The sequence below is a fragment of the Hyperolius riggenbachi genome, chromosome 3, assembly GCF_040937935.1.
Source record: "Hyperolius riggenbachi isolate aHypRig1 chromosome 3, aHypRig1.pri, whole genome shotgun sequence".
NCBI classification, from domain to species: Eukaryota; Metazoa; Chordata; class Amphibia; order Anura; family Hyperoliidae; genus Hyperolius; species Hyperolius riggenbachi.
Window position 1 is genome coordinate 385,161,580 of NC_090648.1, and position 19,338 is coordinate 385,180,917.

A 19,338-nucleotide genomic window follows, 5' to 3' on the forward strand; every position below is an offset into this window, starting at 1 on the left:
TAGTCTGGAGGTCCATTTTAACTCCCTAAGGCCTCTTGCACACTGCACGCGATTCAGATTCAGATTCCGCTTTTTAATCTGTTTTTACTTCCGATTCAGATTCAGATTTGCAGTTTGCTCCTTGCACATTGCAAATCTGAATCTGAAACGGAGGTAAAAACTGATTAAAAAGCGGAATCTGAATCTGAATTGCTTGCAGTGTGCAAGAGGCCTTAAAAGCATCAACTTACAGACTTATGGAGGGCATTCAATATGGGAGATCGTAGCTATACACATGATGCTCATCCACAAGATACGTATGCAAGATTGGATTATATTTTTCTCTCTCCCATATCGATGACCAATGCTTTATCTTCTACCATCACCACCTGTGTTTGGTCAGATCACTAGATTGTATTGGGGGTACTGGGTACTCCATATCCTCCAAAAAATTGGAGGTTAAATGAGTTCCTTCTTCAAGATACTTCTATTGTTAATGATCTTCAAAACACATTAGAGGAGTAATTTATCATCAACGATAATGGTGAAGTTTCATCAGGCACTTTGTGGGCAGCACATAAAACTGTTATTCGAGGGAAGCTTATACAGGTGGCAACTAAGCGTCAAAAAGAAAGGCTTACTTCAATTCTTAGGCTGGTTTCACAGTGGGACGTTGCGTTTTAGGGGACGTTATGGTCGCATAATGTGCCCCTAACGCGTTGTGCAGCTCACTCTGGCGTCCGTGATGCCGTGATGCGTACTCTTGGACGCATGCGGCATCACGTGGTCCCGCCCGGCCAATCGCCGCACAGAGCGGCCGCTCCAGGAAGTAAACACTGCACGTCACTGAGTGCAGTGAATATTAATTAGCCATGTGCCTGGCCGCTCTCCGCTCCTCCCCAACATTACTGAGCATGTGCAAGCAGTGTAACGCGGCTCTGCCGCTTATAAAGTACTGCAAGCAGTACGTTGTCTTATGGCGCAGCGTTACTAAGTAACGCAACGTGGGCACTGTGAACAGCCCATTGATTTTTATTGCTGTGTGGTGGGGTGCGTTACAGGCTGCTCTAACGTGCGCCTGTAACGTCCCACTGTGAAACCAGCCTAAATCTCACAACAGAGCTTGATTTTTTTCATATAAGCGTCATAGTTCTCTGTTGGATCAGGAGACATGTCTGATCATAAGGGAAAAGAGACAAGCTCTGGATCAATTAATCTCAGATTCGGTAGAAAAACGTTAACATTTGCCAAATCTAAATTTCTTTTATATAGCAACTCGGCAAGTACAATATTTGCGAGGAAACTTCAGCAGTTTTATAAACCTCCCCCACCTGTATAAGCTTCAAAATAAAAAGGGAATACTTGAAACTATTCCTAAATCCTAAAAAGGTGATGCATATATTTGAAGATTATAATAGGAAACTGTTTACTGCTACGCATCAACCATCAGTTGAAAAGATAGACAGTTGGCTTAACTCTTTACCCATTCCTTCTCTCTCAGCAGATAAGCTGGAGAGTTGAAATGCCCCTATTTTATTCAGAGAAATTGCAGATGCTATTTCCTCATTGAAATCAGCTAAAGCCCCAGGCCCCGACGGATTTTCTGGATTATATTACAAAAAATTTGCACATATCCTTATACCTCAACTTAAGAATTTATTCAATGATATCTTATCAGGCCAAACATTTCCTACAGAGCTCATTAGTGCTTTTGTTTCTTTAATCCCCAAACCTAATTTGGATCATACATTACCGCAACATTTTTGGCCCATCTCCTTATTGAATAATGATGTAAAGCTTTTTTCTAAGATATTAGCCAACCGTTTATCTCTGGTAATCACTGACTTAATCCCATCACCTCAATCGGGATTTATCCCTACTAGACAAACAACTGACAACACCAGGTTAGCTTTTATTATTCTACAAGACTCCAAATTACATAATCAACGCTTTCTTATACTTAGTTTGGACCTACAGAAAGCATTTGATTCTGTTCTTTGGCCATATATGCATAACATAGCAAAAATGGGCATTCACGGTCCTTTTATAGACGCAATCAGATCTTTGTATAATAATCCACACGCAAAATTACGCATACCAGGTGTACTGTCAGAAACTATTCCAATTAGTAGAGGTACCCGACAGGGCTGTCCCTAGTGTTGGGCGAACATCTAGATGTTCGGGTTCGGGCCGAACAGGCCGAACATGGCCGCGATGTTCGGGTGTTCGAGCCAAACTCCGAACATAATGGAAGTCAATGGGGACCCGAACTTTTGTGCTTTGTAAAGCCTCCTTACATGCTACATACCCCAAATTTACAGGGTATGTGCACCTTGGGAGTGGGTACAAGAGGAAAAAAAATTAGCAAAAAGAGCTTATAGTTTTTGAGAAAATCGATTTTAAAGTTTCAAAGGGAAAACTGTCTTTTAAATGCGGGAAATGTCTGTTTTCTTTGCACAGGTAACATGCTTTTTGTCGGCATGCAGTCATAAATGTTATACATATAAGAGGTTCCAGGAAAAGGGACCGGTAACGCTAACCCAGCAGCAGCACACATGATGGAACAGGAGGAGAGTGGCGCAGGAGGAGAAGGCCACGCTTTGAGACACAACAACCCAGGCCTTGCATGAGGACAAGAAGCGTGCGGATAGCAATTTGCATTTTGTCGCCATGCAGTCATAAATGTAATACAGATGAGAGGTTCAATAAACAGGGACCGGAAACGCTAACCCATCACAGATGTTCATTGTTCATGTTACTTGGTTGGGGTCCGGGAGTGTTGCGTAGTCGTTTCCAATCCAGGATTGATTCATTTTAATTTGAGTCAGACGGTCTGCATTTTCTGTGGAGAGGCGGATACGCCGCCGATCTGTGACAATGCCTCCGGCAGCACTGAAACAGCGTTCCGACATAACGCTGGCTGCCGGGCAAGCCAGCACCTCTATTGCGTACATTGCCAGTTTGTGCCAGGTGTCTAGCTTCGATACCCAATAGTTGAAGGGTGCAGATGGATTGTTCAACACAGCTACGCCATCTGACATGTAGTCCTTGACCATCTTCTCCAGGCGATCGGTGTTGGAGGTGGATCTGCACGCTTGCTGTTCTGTGTGCTGCTGCATGGGTGTCAGAAAATGTTCCCACTCCAAGGACACTGCCGATACCATTCCCTTTTGGGCACTAGCTGCGGCTTGTGTTGTTTGCTGCCCTCCTGGTCGTCCTGGGTTTGCGGAAGTCAGTCTGTCGGCGTACAACTGGCTAGAGGAGGGGGAGGATGTCAATCTCCTCTCTAAAGTCTCCACAAGGGCCTGCTGGTATTCTTCCATTTTGACCTGTCTGGCTCTTTCTTCAAGCAGTTTTGGAACATTGTGTTTGTACCGTGGATCCAGAAGGGTATAAACCCAGTAATTGGTGTTGTCCAGAATGCGCACAATGCGTGGGTCGCGTTCAATGCAGTCCTAGGCCGAAGAGGTCATAGCCTAGGGTCACAAAACCTGTTTATTTGGGCAATTTCAATGGTGGCGAGTCTGACGTACATAAATCGCAGCAATGGCCGTTAGCAACGTCTGAATCTCACGAAATGTCTCATGCAGGTAGAAGACATATTGTTAGACTTGGGCTCCAAAGATGGGTTCCCTACATCTCTGCAAACCAGAGTTACAGGGCTCCAAATTTGGTAAAATCCCCCATAGGCTTTCATTGGGCCTCCTATTTACAGTTCCAAAATCTCACATCTTTTCAAAGGGCAATTACTCAGCAGTGGCAAATTTTCTAGCATTGTAGGGACCCTTAGGGGGAACATGACTGGTGAGTTTCGGGCCCCTAGGCCGAAGAGGTCATAGCCTAGGGTCACAAAAACCTGTTTATTTGGGCTATTTCAATGGTAGTGATGGTGACGTACATAAATCTCAGCCATGGCCGTTAGCAACGTCTGAATTTCACGAAATGTCTCATGCAGGTAGAAGACATATTGTTAGACTTGGATTCCAAAGATGGGGTCCCTACATCTCTGCAAACCAGAGTTACAGGGGTCCAAAATTGGTAAAATCCCCCATAGGCTTTCATTGCCTTCCTATTTCACTTTCCAAAATCTCACATCTTTTCAAAGGGCAATGGCTCAGCAGTACCAAATTTTTTAGCATTGTAGGGACCCTTAGGGGGAACATGACTGGTGAGTTTCGGGCCCCTAGGCCGAAGAGGTCATAGCCTAGGGTCACAAAAACCTGTTTATTTGGGCTATTTCAATGGTAGTGATGGTGACGTACATAAATCTCAGCCATGGCCGTTAGCAACGTCTGAATTTCACGAAATGTCTCATGCAGTTAGAAGACATATTGTTAGACTTGGATTCCAAAGATGGGGTCCCTACATCTCTGCAAACCAGAGTTAGTTACAGGGCTCCAAAATTGTGGAGGAAGAAAAAGGAAGAGGGGTTGGCACTCAAAGCTGGCTACCAGCAATCTGTCCCCCTGGGATTGTCATGTGCTCCAGCCACAGCATTCACAATAGTAGTAGTTGAGGTACAGAAAACGCTGGGCACCAGAACGTCTGCTACCAGTGAGTTTATTGGACAGATACAGGTACCTGTACCTGTCCAATAAACTCACTGGTAGCAGACGTTCTGGTGCCCAGCGCTTTCTGTACCTCAACTACTACATCCCCATTATGTTTCAGAGGCTGTCACGTTGAAGGCACATTTCTTCATACATTTTGGGATTGCCTGGTGACAAGAGCTATTTGGGACAGATTTAGAAATGATCTGAGTAATCTGGCCTCTGTCACGATTATTCTCGAACCTCAGCATGCCCTCCTTTTGTCATCTAATATAGGTGTTCCTAAGAAATGGAAACGGATTATGTTTTTATATGTGCTATACTTTGGGCCATAGGAATTGGAAATACCATGGGATTCCTACCCAACTAATTCTGCACAGAGTTGAGGAGATTCGTCTTATGGACTATTTGTACCATACGCTACATGACACTCTTTCGATATATCAAGCCAATTGGGAGAATTGGTCTAATTCCAGTATTTTTTAATATGAAACCGTAAATCGACCTGGGAAATTTTTGTTTGTCTTATAAAACTTACATTTGAAACTGATGTTTATTGCTACTATGCCATGAGGGTAGTAATGTTATTTGTTATTGATTTTCTGAGTTCGTTGGGTTTAACTTTGTAATGATTAAGCTTGCTTTCCATTCGTATGGGTTTATTGCATCGTAATTTTGGATCTTTTATGATGCTGTTGAAAGTTTGTTTTAACATCAGTTTGCTGTAATTTCAACTTTATCTTTATCTTATTCAATAAAAACCAAGTGAAAGATTGTATTCATCCATCCATTATGATGGAGCACCATGTCAAAAGTCAGCACACCCTACAATGATCCAACAAGCATCAACCCCACAATGAGCATATTACCTGCAACACCATACACATTCCAATTGTTGCACATTTTTTTAGACAAAACGCATACATAAATCATCACACATCAAATTAGGCTGTCTTACCTGAAGTCACCAGGATTATTCGCTAACCCTCCACGATAGTAATTCGATAGATGACCGTTCATGATGTAATAGCTGCAATGAGACAAAATTCACATTACTTAACGCAATCCACTGTACCCAACAAACTGTATGTACACATTCAAACATGCATCAACCACTGCAGCAAAGATGTGTTAACGCTTCTTGAAAAAAACAACCCAAACTGCACCCAGAAACCAAGCTTTGTACACATTCCATGTCCTGACCAATAAGCAAGAGGTATACATGATGTCTGAGATGTATACATGTTCCAGCTTTTATATGCAGACCATGCTAGCCTTCATCTAGGATCTACATTCTGTGGTATATGTCCAGAGTGCTACTGGATTGATTAAGGCAGGTCAACACTTAGCTCTTGCTATGCTACCCATCCCAGCCACACACCTGAAATGTGTACCCACCCTCACCCTGGCAGCCAAAACGTGAGATAAGGAAAAATAACGAGCATATGCTTTATAATTAGAACGACGTTGGTTAAGTATCTTACATTAGGACAGGTTCTCTTTCCCAGTCCAAAGTACAAGTTACAGAGAGTTACCAGGCGGTGAGAGTACCTGGGGCGACGCCCACACCGCACCCCTTCCCCTTTATATGACCTGCTGCTCCCAAGTTAATGTTGCTAGCCTGTTCCCAAACCGTTGGGGGATTTTAATCTTAGGTTAGGGTGGGGACCCCGAGAGAAGCCTGCACACGGCATTCCTGCAAACATGCTTCGCAGCGTGGAACCGATGTCTCTCTCAAAAGAAGGATAAGGTCCCCTAAAATAAGTTGAATAATGTTGTCACAGGAGCCCTAGTGGCTGACCGCACTTAGCCTTCTAAACGGTGCCAGCGCACAGATCGTGCGAACTCTGGTCGCAGTCAATGCGCAGGAACCATTAAGAATTAGCCGCAGACAACTCAGAAGGGAGCCTGTGAGACACGGGTGATTACAACTTCACCCACTGGTTCAGAGTAAACTGCCACCACCGCGGTTATCATGGGACCGTGGAGCCCACTAACTGACTAGTCCTGCGAATAAAACGGTTAAACACACGATATTCTGTCTAGCCAACAACAAACAAACGGTAGCGTATCTTCAGAGACCCGGGATCAGTTCTGTGTGTGCTGATAAGCAGGGTAGCGGAACAGTGAATGACTTGGAGGAAGTCTTTTATTCACACAATATAAATAATTAATATATACAGACAATTATTAAAATCACAATTATTAAGACGGTAATAGCCAGTATAAAAAATAAAAGAAGGGAGAAAAATACTTAGTTCCTGGAAAGATGTCCTTTTTGTGGGAAAATCATCAGTTCAAGCAAAACGGTTTCAAGTTCTTAGAGTTCTTTGTTTCAGAGTAAAGTTCAGCAAGATTTAAAATCCAAACAAAATGGAGGATGTCCTTTGTTTCAGCTCTGTCAAGATGGCCACCACTTGCTCCTCATAGTGGCCGTGTGTCATGAAGATGGTAAAGGGAGGAATTGAGCCCGCCTGCTGGCTCTGTGCTTTTGATGAAGCTGGTTTGGGGGTGTGGCAGTGCCAGCCCCCTCTGAGCTACCAGCAAATGACAGTTCATTCCCTCTGAGAGATTTTAGAGCTAAACTTATGAATTGCTGTAACTCCTGAACCATACATGTTACATTTAGGGGGGTAACAGCTTCATACTTGGAGGAAAATACAGATTAATATGATATCCGACATGGCTAGTGCAGCAGATCAGGGTCCTGGGTAGATTCATACCTGGGTTGTAGGGGCCCCGGGCCCCTCTCGACTGGTATCAAGAGATCCAGCATGACCCTACGGATCCAATGATACCGCTCTCATAACCACCCTATTTATTGTATTCTGTAAATGGGCAAAAGATTATATAGTACATTCATTTCTTCCTGCTAAGGCTGGAGTCAGCCTGACTGGAGTCCAGCTGTGTCTGCTCTTGGGATCTCCTTTTTTTTGAAAGGCCCTGTTGGCTCCTTCAATTAACATCTGAATGTGAGATCAGCTAGGTGTCACCTTATACCTGATGGATGGGCCATCAGCACAGCTTGAAGCCAGGGACTCTCTGGGCCCAGGCTCATTAGCATATCAAAAGAGCCATCCAGCCTTTAGGATGGTGCTCTCTCTGCTAAGAAAAGGACTCCAGCTCCCACTACACACTCAACCCAGATTGTATCGATTTGAAGCGCAATCGATGCAGGGAATCGAGTGCGATCGCTTTTTCTTCACGGGCGGTTCCAGGACGCGCCTGCGGCCCCGCAACCGTCCGTGACAAATGTGTAATGCATAGGTTTGCTTCCATTATTTGTATTGTGAGATGCATTAGTTCTTAATGCACCTGTTCAACTGCAATAAGCACAGTTGTGCCTTTGTGATGCTTATTAGCCCTATGCAGTGAGTGTTTATCAGGTGCATCTTGGTTAGATGCGCAACCATTTCATTGAATCTCTTGTTGCATAAACAAGTTACAGAGAATGTTCTGTACCAAACATTCCTAAAACTAAAAAATTCAACTCTAACGATCTCTTCTGCACTCCACAACAAAACCAGATATAAATACTGTTCAAAAAGTAAGCCTCCATCAAAAGCACCTGATTGGAATTTGACTAACCCTAGATAGATTCAAACAATTTACAATCTCTCTAGGTCAATTAGACCTAGGCATGTAAGGAGTGAAAAAGGGATCTTATACATTTGTCATAAAATACCTTGTAACACTTTAGGGATAAGCAAACATCCTTGCAAGAACACTTTTGATGTCCATTTGTAATAAATTCTGTTTACACAGGACAAATAACATTTATAGCGCGCTTTTCTCCTGGTGGACTCAAAGCACCAGAGCAGCAGCCACTAAGGCGTGCTCTATAGGCAGTAGCAGTGTTAGGGAGACTTGCCAAAGGTCTCCTGCTGAATAGGTGCAGGCTTACTGAACAGGCAGAGCCGAGATTCGAACCCTGGTCTCCTGTGTCAGAGGCAGAGCCCTTAACCATTACACCATCCAGCCACGCTTACAATATTTTGCGCTCCATAAGACATAAGAGGGACCAACCAAGGTTTAGAGGAGGCAAACCAGAAATTGAAAGAAGGCAAAAAAATTGAAACTAGGTGCATCTCCAGAGTGCAGGGGCATCTTCTGGAATGTTAGGAGCAGCATTAGGTCTCCCTGCAAGCTGTCTTGGGCAATAGGTAACCCCCTCCACACCCACCCAGGTGTCTCCCATCAAGTTAACATTGATTCCATAGCAGGCCTTGAAGATTATATAAATAAGCAGCAAAGCACACTCATCTGTCCAGCCTGTGTGCTCCTTCCTACCAGTTCTCTCCTGTCTTCATCATTGCTGGTGCCCCCTTTCCATGACTTGGTGCCATGTACATGAGTACACATGACACCAAGTCATGGAACTGGTGCTAGCGAGGATGAAGAGAAAACTACCAAGACAGGAAGGAGTGTGGGCTGGTCAGGTGACTAAGCAGCAGGGCCCATGGTGGGATCACTGTCAACTTGGTGGATGGGGAGAGGGGAAGACAACTTGGGAAGTTGGGGTGAGGGGGAAGACCTGCTGCTGATCCTACTGTATATTCGGTCCATAAGGCACACAAACATTTCCCCCCCCCCACTTTTGAGAAAACAACATAGTTAAGAACAAGCATGAACTCAAGGTGAAATTTGGGAACACTTGCAGGAAATTATTGCTAGTTCCCCTAGACCGTCACTTGAACGCTTCTAGACCTTCCATAGGTGGTAGGTTTGAAGGTTGGGCGGTATTTATATTTGGCCTTGAGTATGTGTTCAAAATATTTAGTATTCACTTCTCTTGTAAAACGAGGCCATGTGGATGTATAGACTAGGTTCCATACATCATATGGGCTACAAAGTTGAAGTTTCTCCGAGGAGGAGGAGTTTTTTTTTTTAAACTGCGACAGTTATAGTCTGATGGTGATCTTCAGATATGGGGTTAAAGCGTACCTGAAGTAACTAGATAAGACAAATATGAGTACATATAGATCTAGCCCTACTGAGAAATTGACGTCACCCACAGATGTGACGTCATGATGTCATCCACACCAAGGCATAAGTAGTTCCATTGGCAGAAGTGTGTTCCATTGGGATGGAAGTTTGCCACCTGAACTTCTTATGGTGGCCGTAGGCGTGCGTTCTACCATGGACTCAATGTGGGGGAGTCAGGAAACTGGACAGTTGCTAATCACAAAACAAGTAATATACAAAATGTTCTATATAAGGGGGCAATGAGTGTTTGTTCAATGTCCTGATGAAGAGCTTAACACCTATGGCACAAAATGGCTGTTGAGCCCCTACCTGCCGGTACCACTCTCCTCACAATTGCGGTACTGATGCCTATCATTTTTAACGTACTGGAAAAAAAATTGTTTTACCCTGGATATGCATGTCTGCTCTACCTAACTTCTGAAGATGTGAAAATATCACCTGGGAGAAAATGTGAATTGAATATGGGCCACGGAGTTAGTTTTTGCCCTCAAGCTCCCCAACTTTATTAAATGTACGCCACAAACACCAACGGAAAATACTGCTGCTGCTGTGTTGCCCTCAGTAGTTAGGCCTCTGGTGGGAAAACAATGAGATGGGGACACTTAACAGGAAAATTTTATTAATTCTTACACATACTCTTAGGCAGGAACTGAATAAACATCACAGCGTAGGATATTCTCACGGTTCCCGTCTCCTTCCTTTCCACTTCATTTAGTCGCTGCTAACAGGCATTCTGTGTGAAGAAAAAAATAAAAAAAATAATCTTTATAATATTTCACTGCACTCTATATGAAGACACCACTTACAAACAAGGTAAAAGTAAGCACATCTTCAAGAAGAGTGAATACTAAGAGCAAACAGTCTTAACAAGAGAAGGACCAGCACATCACATCACATCACTACAGTGAACCTACATGCCTCACTCCTCAGTAGGGATGCTCGGTAAATTCCACGGAATTGTTAATTCCGTGATTCCGGCTGGAATTAGGTCAATTCCAGTAGTCGGAACGGAATTATTAAACCTCTCAAACGGAATTCCGCGGAAATTGTATTATTTCCGCGGAATTTTCCGGAATAAACCCAAAAAACTCCTCCTCCTCTTGTACATCGTTTTATCTTTTGGAAGACACAGTCAAAAAATTACTTGGCTGGTTGAATAATAGTAACGAAGTCAAAATTTACCAGGAGTGTGAATATTTATGGGCAGCACTGTATATGCTCCCTCTGAAGGGTCCAATGCTGACAGACGATGGGAGCTGTACAAGTATGGTGCAGCACAGCTTATGCTGTAATGATAGAAAAGCTCCACCTAATGACACTCTGCTGCATGCTACTCTACTGAAATAATAATGAAATAAAAAAAATTAAAAAAAAGAAGAAGATGGTAAGGCTGACTGGGGGAACATCTAGCTACCTAACCTGGGAGGAGAGATACAGAAACTTGGGGCACATCTAGCTACCTAAGAGGGATACAGAACACTGGGGGAAGCACCTATTCAGTAAGAGACCTTAGGCAAGTCTCCCTAACACTGCTACTGCCTGTAGAGCGCGTCCTAGGGGCTGCAGCTCTGGCGCTTTGAGTCCGCCAGGAGAAAAGCGCAATATAAATGTTAATTGTCTTGTCTTGTGTCTACCCAACCTGGGAGGGGGGATACAGAACACTGGGGGCACATCTAGCTACCTAACCTGGGAGGGGCAGAACCAGAGGAAGAATCGCACACCACTGAGGAGGTGCTACACAGTATTATTTACATCATCAGCACATGAAAATCAAACTCATCTCTCCTTCAGAAAGCAGGCCAGACCATTATTACTGTTAAGGCCAGCTTGGGCCACAGTGTTAAGCGTGAAAATCCAGAACGCCTCCCATTGAAATAATAGGCGTTTATGGTCAACTCCACTTCTTAGTATCTGTACCCATTCAATTACCATACCTCTTAAGTTATGTACCTGGTGTTTGTGTTCTAGAAAGTGTAACGCAACAGGTTTAGTGGAATCAAGGGTTTCCCTTTTTTTCTACCGCCGCATACATCGTTCGAATACTGCTGCAATGTAATTGGAAGCGTTTCTTGAAGGGGCCTGTGGTTTTTCCCATATCGGCCATCCCACACGGACATTTAAGCATGTAGACCACGTGATCGGTATCACAATTCACATAGTCCCTTATGGCATATTTTCTCCCACTGTGTGGGTGTGAAAATGTGCCACCTGTGATCAGATAATTGTATACATTGCATTTATGACACTTAAAGCAACCTGTGCGCTCAGAAAATGGTTTTCTTCCAATATTTCTGCCAAGGATCCTCCACCCGCACCAAGGTCCTCCGGATATTTTGGCAATTTTTGTACGCAAACAGTAGTTGCTCTTTGACCACTGGGGCAAGTTTCCTATCGGCTAACAAGATGGTTTGATTTTTGATGGTGGTATCTTTAATGAGCTCTGACACAGGCCCAAAGGTCTGTACAAAAGGTATGCAATTCTGTTCTCTGTGCTGTTTAATTCCCCCATCAAATCTCTCCCTTGCTTTGGCAATCAATCAATCAAATCAAGGGTGGATTCCCCCATTCCAGGAACCTGTTGCACATAGATGCAATCTGTGTCTACTTCTCCTGATCATTATTGCAGATCCTCAGAACCCTAAGCAACTGGGAGATCGGCAATGAATTGATGAGGTGGGGAGGATGGTAACTGTCAGCCTGCAATAAACTGTTGTGGTCTGTGGGCTTTTGGTAAAGAGTGGCGCTGAAGCCCCTTGTCCCTTTACTGATTTTAACGTCTAGGAATGTAATGCATGTGTCAGACACTTCAGGGTTAAATACGATACCTTCAGCCATACAATTTAAACAATCAAATTCCTGTAGCATTACACCATCCCCATCCCAAATCATACACAAGTCATCAATAAATCTTAACCAAAGTTTGACATGCGGTTTGTACAAATGATTGGCGTATATCTGGATCTCTTCAATGTACCCCATGAAGAGATTCGCAAATGATGGTGTGGCCGAACACCCCATGGCAGTTCCTTTAACCTGTTTATACCATTCATGTTCAAACTGGAAAAAATTGTTAGACAAAACAGTTTCTAGGCACTGGATGATAAATTCAGATGGAATTTTATCATCATCTCTCTCAGACAAAAAGTGGTTCACTGCCGGTATTCAAACATTCGTGGGAATGCTGGTATACAAAGCCGAGATGTCCATAGAGCAAAGGGATAGTGAGGTCACATCACCCTGAAACTCACCAAGTTTCTTCAAAAAGTCATCAGTGTCTCTGAGGTATGCAGGTAAGGTCCTGACCAATGGTTGTAAGAAAAAAAAAGTCTACATACCTTGCCATTGGTTGTGTGGCAGATTCAGTCCCCGAGATTATTGGTCAGTATTTCAGCAGTGCTACTCCTTTATGAATTATAGGGAGTCCATATATAAACCGGCGTTTGTGGATGTTCACATTTGAGAAAATGGTTTACATCTTCTGTGATCCAGCCATTAACAAATCCAATCTCCACCAGTTGGTTTATTTTAGCAGTAATCATTGATGTGGGATTCGTTGCTGTCCACTGATAGCTACTGTCATCACTTAACATGCCCAGTATTGCTCCCCGATACTCACTGTAATCCAGGACCACAATAGCTCCCCCCTTGTCCGCTGGCTTAACTAGGAGTGTATCATCTCTCTTCAAGTTGTTAAGTGCTGCTCGTTCTCCTGCAGCACCTCGTATTTAGTTGTTTGGACAAACGTTTCAATGGAATTGGCCTGGTGGAAAAAAATTGCTAGAGTCTAAATGGTACCTGTGGTGCAATATTCACAGTCCGAGGTTCTTTGTGAAAAAACTGTGAGCTTTATGCTTCTTTCGTATCGGAACATATTGATCTCAAAGTCAAATTTGTTAAACTTAGAATAAGGACAGAAGGACAAGCCCTTAGAAAACACTTGAATCTCGTCCGTGGAGAGTTCTCTACTAGAGAGGTTTACCACTGGAGTTTCTGTTGTCTGGTGCGAATCAGTGAGTGGGCACCTTTCTTTGCACTTCCTGCCCCTCCTGGGTCTCCTCCTGCCATTCCCTCCTGAAAAGGGCGCGGTGGTTTTTGTGCAGGTCCCACAGCACTGTCTCTGGTCGGGTTCTCACTCCCAATGTCGCTCCCTTTGCCACTAGGTTTTTGGGGTCTTGGCTTCCTTGAGTGTACTGGTCTAGGAAGCCTTGGCGCAAATCTCGGGTTGGTGCCTTCCCTAATGCCACTCAACCAGGGATAGACACTGCCTTCTTGGTAGTCTTGGTTAACCAATTTGAATGTATCTCTCTTGTATTGTCTGTCTGTTCTGTGTACTTGTCAATGTCCACGGTAAGTTGGTCTATGTCTTTCTGTAAGTTGGTTTCAGTTCCACTTCTCAACTTCTGATTGATATGGGATGTAATCTTACCTATCTCTTTGTTTGTGCCTACTAATAATACTTTGACTTCCTCAATCACCATAAGCCTGTAGTTGGGTTGAGAGTGTGCGCACCAACGCTCACAGAATTATTGCTTGTGTCGACTAATGGTTGGTTGTATCTGAAGTCTGAATCCTTTTGGGATCTTTTTCAATTTAGAATACTGAGAAAGGGTCTGGCCATGTAATTCAAGGTCAGCTTTTCAGATTTTCTGTATATATTATTGTATATTGCATTTATAATAAAAGATCTTAAAGTGACTAACATTTTAAGCCTTATTTCTTCTATCCTATAAGTTCCTATATCTGTTCTAATGTGGTCTGGATTACTGCAGCCTTTTCTAGTTGCACTGTCTCTGTAATATATCTAATCTTTTCTTTATTTATTGTATTTATAATGCGCCAACATATTACGCAGCGCTGAACATTAATTTCGGTTACAGACAATATTTAGGGGTGACATACAGCAATATGACAATACAGGAATACAAGAAAACCAGATCACACAGCACAGTATGAGTACCAGGTAATGCTTAGTCACTGGATGGAGCATGGAGATTAGGCAAGTTAGGTTCACTCAGATGCATTGCATGGGTTCACAGTAATGGAGGTTACAATCTAGAGGGAGAGGTAAGGACACGAACGGTAGGGGACCAGAGTTCAGCTGTAGGTTTACAGCACTTGTGAGGGGTAGTAGGCCAGAGTGAAAAGGTGAGTTTTGAGGGCTTTCTTGAAGATGTTGAAGGAGGGGGCTGCCCTAATGGGTGGAGGTAGGGAGTTCCATATTGTTGGAGCAGCTCTTGAGAAGTCCTGTAGGCGTGCATGGGACTTGGTGATGCGGGGGGCGGTTAGGCGAAGTTCATTGGAAGAGCGGAGTGAGTGGCTAGGTGTGTACCTCTGAGTAAGATCGTAAATGTAGGTTGGACAGGTTTTGTGGACAGATTTGTAGGTCAGACACAGTATCTTGAATCTGATTCTGGACTGGATAGGAAGCCAGTGGAGGGATTCTAGGAGGGGATCTGCCGTGGTGGAGCGATGGGAGCAGTGGATAATTCTGGCTGCCGCATTCATGATGGACTGCAGTGGGGCTGTTCGGGTCATAGGGAGACCAGACAGCAGGGCATTGCAGTAGTCAAGGCGGGAAATTATGAGGGCATGGATGAGGAGTTTTGTGGTGGCAGAGGTCAGGAAAGGGTGAATCTTACAGATGTTACGAAGGTGGAAGTTGCAGGACTTTGTGAGGTTTTGGATGTGTGAAGTGAAGGAGAGTGCGGAGTCCAGGGTGACACCCAGACAACGGGCTTGAGAGGTTGGGCGAATGGTAGTGTGGTTAACAGGGACATGCACATCTGGGAGGTTCGTGGATGGCCGTGGTGGGAAGATCATAAATTCCGTTTTGTCTAGATTTAGTTTTAGGAACCTAGCGGACATCCAGGAGGATATGGCTGATAGGCAGGAGGAGACCTTGTCCATGGTAGTGGTGGATATGTCAGGGGTGTGGAGGTAGATCTGGGTGTCATCTGCATACAGATGATAGTTAAAACCCATGGAGGAGATAACCTTGCCAATGGAGGATGTGTAAAGGGTGAACAGTAGGGGGCCAAGGACCGAACCTTGGGGGACTCCCGCAGAGAGGTGGTTGGGGGTGGACGAGGACTCATTGAAGGCGGTCGTGAAGGAGCGGTTGGAGAGGTAGGATGAAAGCCAGGACAGGGCGAGATCGTGAATGCCCGAGGACTGGCGGGACTGGAGGAGTAGGGGATGATCTACTGTGTCAAAAGCTGCTGAAAGGTCAAGGAGGAGGAGAATGGAGTATCTACCTTCAGCTTTAGCTAAGGCAAGGTCGTTGACCACTTTGGGGAGAGCAGTTTCGGTTGAGTGGGCAGGCAGAAATCCAGATTGCAGTGGGTCTAGCAGTGAGTTGGCATTGAGGTACTGGGTCACGCGTTTGTGAACCAGACGCTCAAGGAGTTTTGAGGCAAAGGGGAGGAGGGAGATAGGACGGTAGTTGGAGGGTAGCGAGGGGTCGAGGGAGGGTTTCTTGAGCAGGGGTAGTACAGTGGCCTGCTTGAAGTCTGAGGGGAAGGTGCCTGTGGATAGGGAGAGGTTGAACAGGGTAGTGAGGACTGGGGCCAATTCCATGAAGTGAGGCTGGAGTAAATCAGAAGGGATGGGGTCAAGGGGGGGGAAGTAGTGGTATGGGAAGTCTGCAGTAGGTGGTTGACTACCTCGGTGGTAGTAGGAGTGAAGGATGTGAGGGGAGGATAGAGTGGAGGAGGAGCTGGTTGGGAGGAGGTGGTAGTTCGAAGATTGGAGATTGGATATTTCCTGGCGGACGGAGACAATTTTGTTGGTGAAGTGGGTGGCTAAATCTGTGGCAGAGAGGGAGGAAACTGAGGGGGGGTTAAGCAGGGAGTTGAAAGTGGCAAAAAGATGCCGTGGGTTGGAATCTTGTGCTCCGATGAGCTTGGTAAAGTATTCCTGCTTCGCATGAGCAAGGGCAGTGTGGAACTGCAGCAGGTTGGTCTTGTACTGTAGGAAATCCTGGTTAAGTCTAGTTTTTCTCCATTTCCGTTCAGTGGCGCGTGTTTTCCTCTGGAGGTTGCGAGTATGGGTAGTGCACCAGGGCTGGGGGTTAGGGGGTCGGTTGCGGCGAAATATTGGTGGAGCAGCTTTCTCTAGGGCTGAGGAGAGAGTTTGGCGATACTGAGTTGCAGCAAGATTAGGACAGGTTAAGGTGGGGAGAGTGGAGGAGAGGGCATGGAGGGGGTCAGCAAGGACACTAGGGTTGAGCTTGCGTAGGTCTCGCTGCAATCGACCAGGTGGGTGGGTGGGTAATTTGGAGGTGCCTTCCGAGAGGAGGTTGAAGGTGAGAAGATGATGGTCTGATGGTGGAAAGGGTGCGATGTCAAGGTCTGCAATGGTGGTGGATTTAGTGAATATAAGGTCAAGATTGTGACCTGCAGTGTGAGTGGGGGTGTTGGCATGTTGTACTAGTCCAAGTGAGTTGGCAATGGTGAGTAGCCGGGTCACAGCGGAGCTCTGGGCTTCATCGATGGGAATATTGAAATCCCCAAGGATGATGGTGGGGACTCGGGAGGTCAGAGGAGAGGATGTGAGGGAGCCAGGAGGCAAGGTCATCGAGAAATTGTGGGGTTGAGCCCGGAGGGCGGTATAAGACCGCAACAATGGCAGGGAGGGGGTGGTAGAGGCGGATGGTTTGGGCCTCAAATGATGTGAATTGTAGAGAAGTAGGTGGGGTGAGGACACGGAAAGTGCAGGATGGTGAGAGGAGCAGACCCACCCCTCCCCCGGTCCTGTTGTCTGGTCTGGGGGTGTGACTGAGGTGAAGCCCCCCGTAGGAGAGGGCAGCCTCTGCGGAAGAGTTAGAGGGGGTGAGACATGTCTCAGTGAGTGCGATGATGGTGAGGTATTTGGAGAGGAAGAGATCGTGGACAGCTGTAAGTTTGTTGCGGACGGATCTGGCATTCCAGAGACCGCAGGGTAGGGGGAGTATGTGTTTGTGGGTGGGATGGATGGAAATAAGGTTGGAGCGAGGATGGGTGTTGAGGTTATTTGTGGACAGAAGGCTGTGAAGTGTATGAAGCAGGTCAGCAGGGGATGCTTGTCTGGCAGCAGGCTGTGGCCCAGGATTGGTTGATATATCACCAGCTGCAAGTAAGAGTAGGAGGGAGAGAGTAAGCAAATGTGAATGGGATTTAAATGTTTGTGAGGTTTTTAAGCTGCTGGAGGGAGAGAGAGATGTCAGGAGAGCTAACCGCTCATGAGAAGCTGAGTAAGGTGAGGAAAGCAGAGCAGGTGAAATGAATATGGAGTGTGGTACACTGGGAGGATGCATATTGCAATGCAACTTGTAGATGTTTACAGACAGGCAGAACATAAGAAAAAGTGCAGTAAAGCTTTGTTGACCCAAGGAGGAAGTGGCTGCCTCTGCTGTGATAGGGAGAAGTTATGCACGCCCCCTCCTAGCCCCTTGCTGGTTCTGTGTGTGCGCTTTGTTTATTAGTCACAGACAGTCTCTGCTCTCAAGTTCAGCTTGTATGAGGGGGAAGGGAGCTGCCCACACCGAGAAACTGGGAGAATGCCTGACTGGAGTGCAGATAATTCACGATGTTATAAAAACTTTTTTTTTTTTTTTTTTAATATTAGATTTACACAAACATACATACAGAAACATCACTTCCTGGTTAGCGGCCATGTTTTTTGTTTGTAAACACTGCCTGAAACTGGCTATTAAAAGCCAGGATCGCGGCGGGGAGCAGCAGAAATGGCCAAGAGTGATCCAGGAGATCACAGTGACTCGATTAGTATGTTTTTTAATGGACAAATCGGACAGTACAGATTCTCTTTAAATCATTTGTTACCTAGCTACACCCCGTTTCAGCCAACCAGAACGCATCAGCACTTTCTGAAGATTCGCTACCGAGAAGTGTTATTAGCCAGAATAGCCTGTGTTACCCATTTTTATTTACGGGTCTTAGAATAAGTCAGAGTGGGCTTCTCTTTACCATTTAAAAAGAGATGGCGACAGCCTAGTATTGTGTTTTATAGTTCACACGCCTCCTAGTCTGTCTGCAGCAGAATTCCAGCGGTTTCCGTGCACCAATTGCGTCCACGACATTGGAACAGATTGAAAGGCATTGTGCGGTCCAGCCCCCAGGGACAGGGGCACATCTATCTATCTAAACTGGGAGGGGAGGGGATACAGAACACCGGGACACATCTATCTAAACTGGGGAGGGGTTACGCAACACTGGGGGTACATTTAGCTACCTAAACTATGGAGGGGGCTACCTAATACTGGGGGAACATCTGTACCTGTGTGAGGTGGTTTTGAGGCCCAATGGTTTTCCATGCACCCACACCACAGCTCTGTTTCCTGTCCAATTTGCTGAACACTCCCCCCCCCCCCCCCCCCCTTTCCATAACAAAATGTTTGGACTGGAAAGCGGTCCCTGGGCCAAAAAAAGGTTGAGGACCCATGATCTGTTGGATTTTTCAAAATTGAAAAAAAAAAAATTTGAATTTTGAATCGTGTACGGCCACCTTTAACGGTCACTTCTGAGAAAAAAGTATATCGGAATATGAACATCTCTTTTCAGGAACTCAAAGCTAAAACCACATCACCAAGGGCATAACTAGAAATCACTGTGCAAAACTTTGGATGGGATGGATTTTTTCCCAACGTTTTAAAAAGCAAATGCAGTGTTTACAGGGTTTTTTTTTTCTAGATACCGTCGGGAAGACAAAAAATGCAATCAACACTGATAACCACAAGATTTACCATGAATAAAGGTTGCTGTAAAATAGAAAAAAAGTGTCATCGCATCACTACATTTGCAGTTATGAAAGGGCCCTGAGTGAAATT

The 19,338-nt window shown here is 45.1% G+C and overlaps 1 protein-coding gene across 4 annotated transcripts in view; it reads right to left on the bottom strand.

Moving 5' to 3' along the window:
• The window catches only part of LOC137561603 (epidermal growth factor receptor kinase substrate 8-like), a 150,737-nt gene that overhangs the window by 78,595 nt on the left and 52,804 nt on the right, over positions 1-19,338 (bottom strand). For 3 of the 4 annotated variants that reach the window (XM_068272915.1, XM_068272913.1, XM_068272914.1), the window contains exons 2-3: positions 10,152-10,248; positions 5,488-5,559 (exon numbers count right to left, since the gene is read on the bottom strand). In XM_068272915.1, coding sequence (XP_068129016.1) covers positions 5,488-5,549 — 62 coding nt within the window. In that variant the 5' untranslated portion in view covers positions 5,550-5,559; positions 10,152-10,248. Of the gene's footprint in view, positions 1-5,487; positions 5,560-10,145; positions 10,249-19,338 lie in introns of all 4 variants that reach the window. The other variant, XM_068272916.1, reaches the window with a different exon arrangement.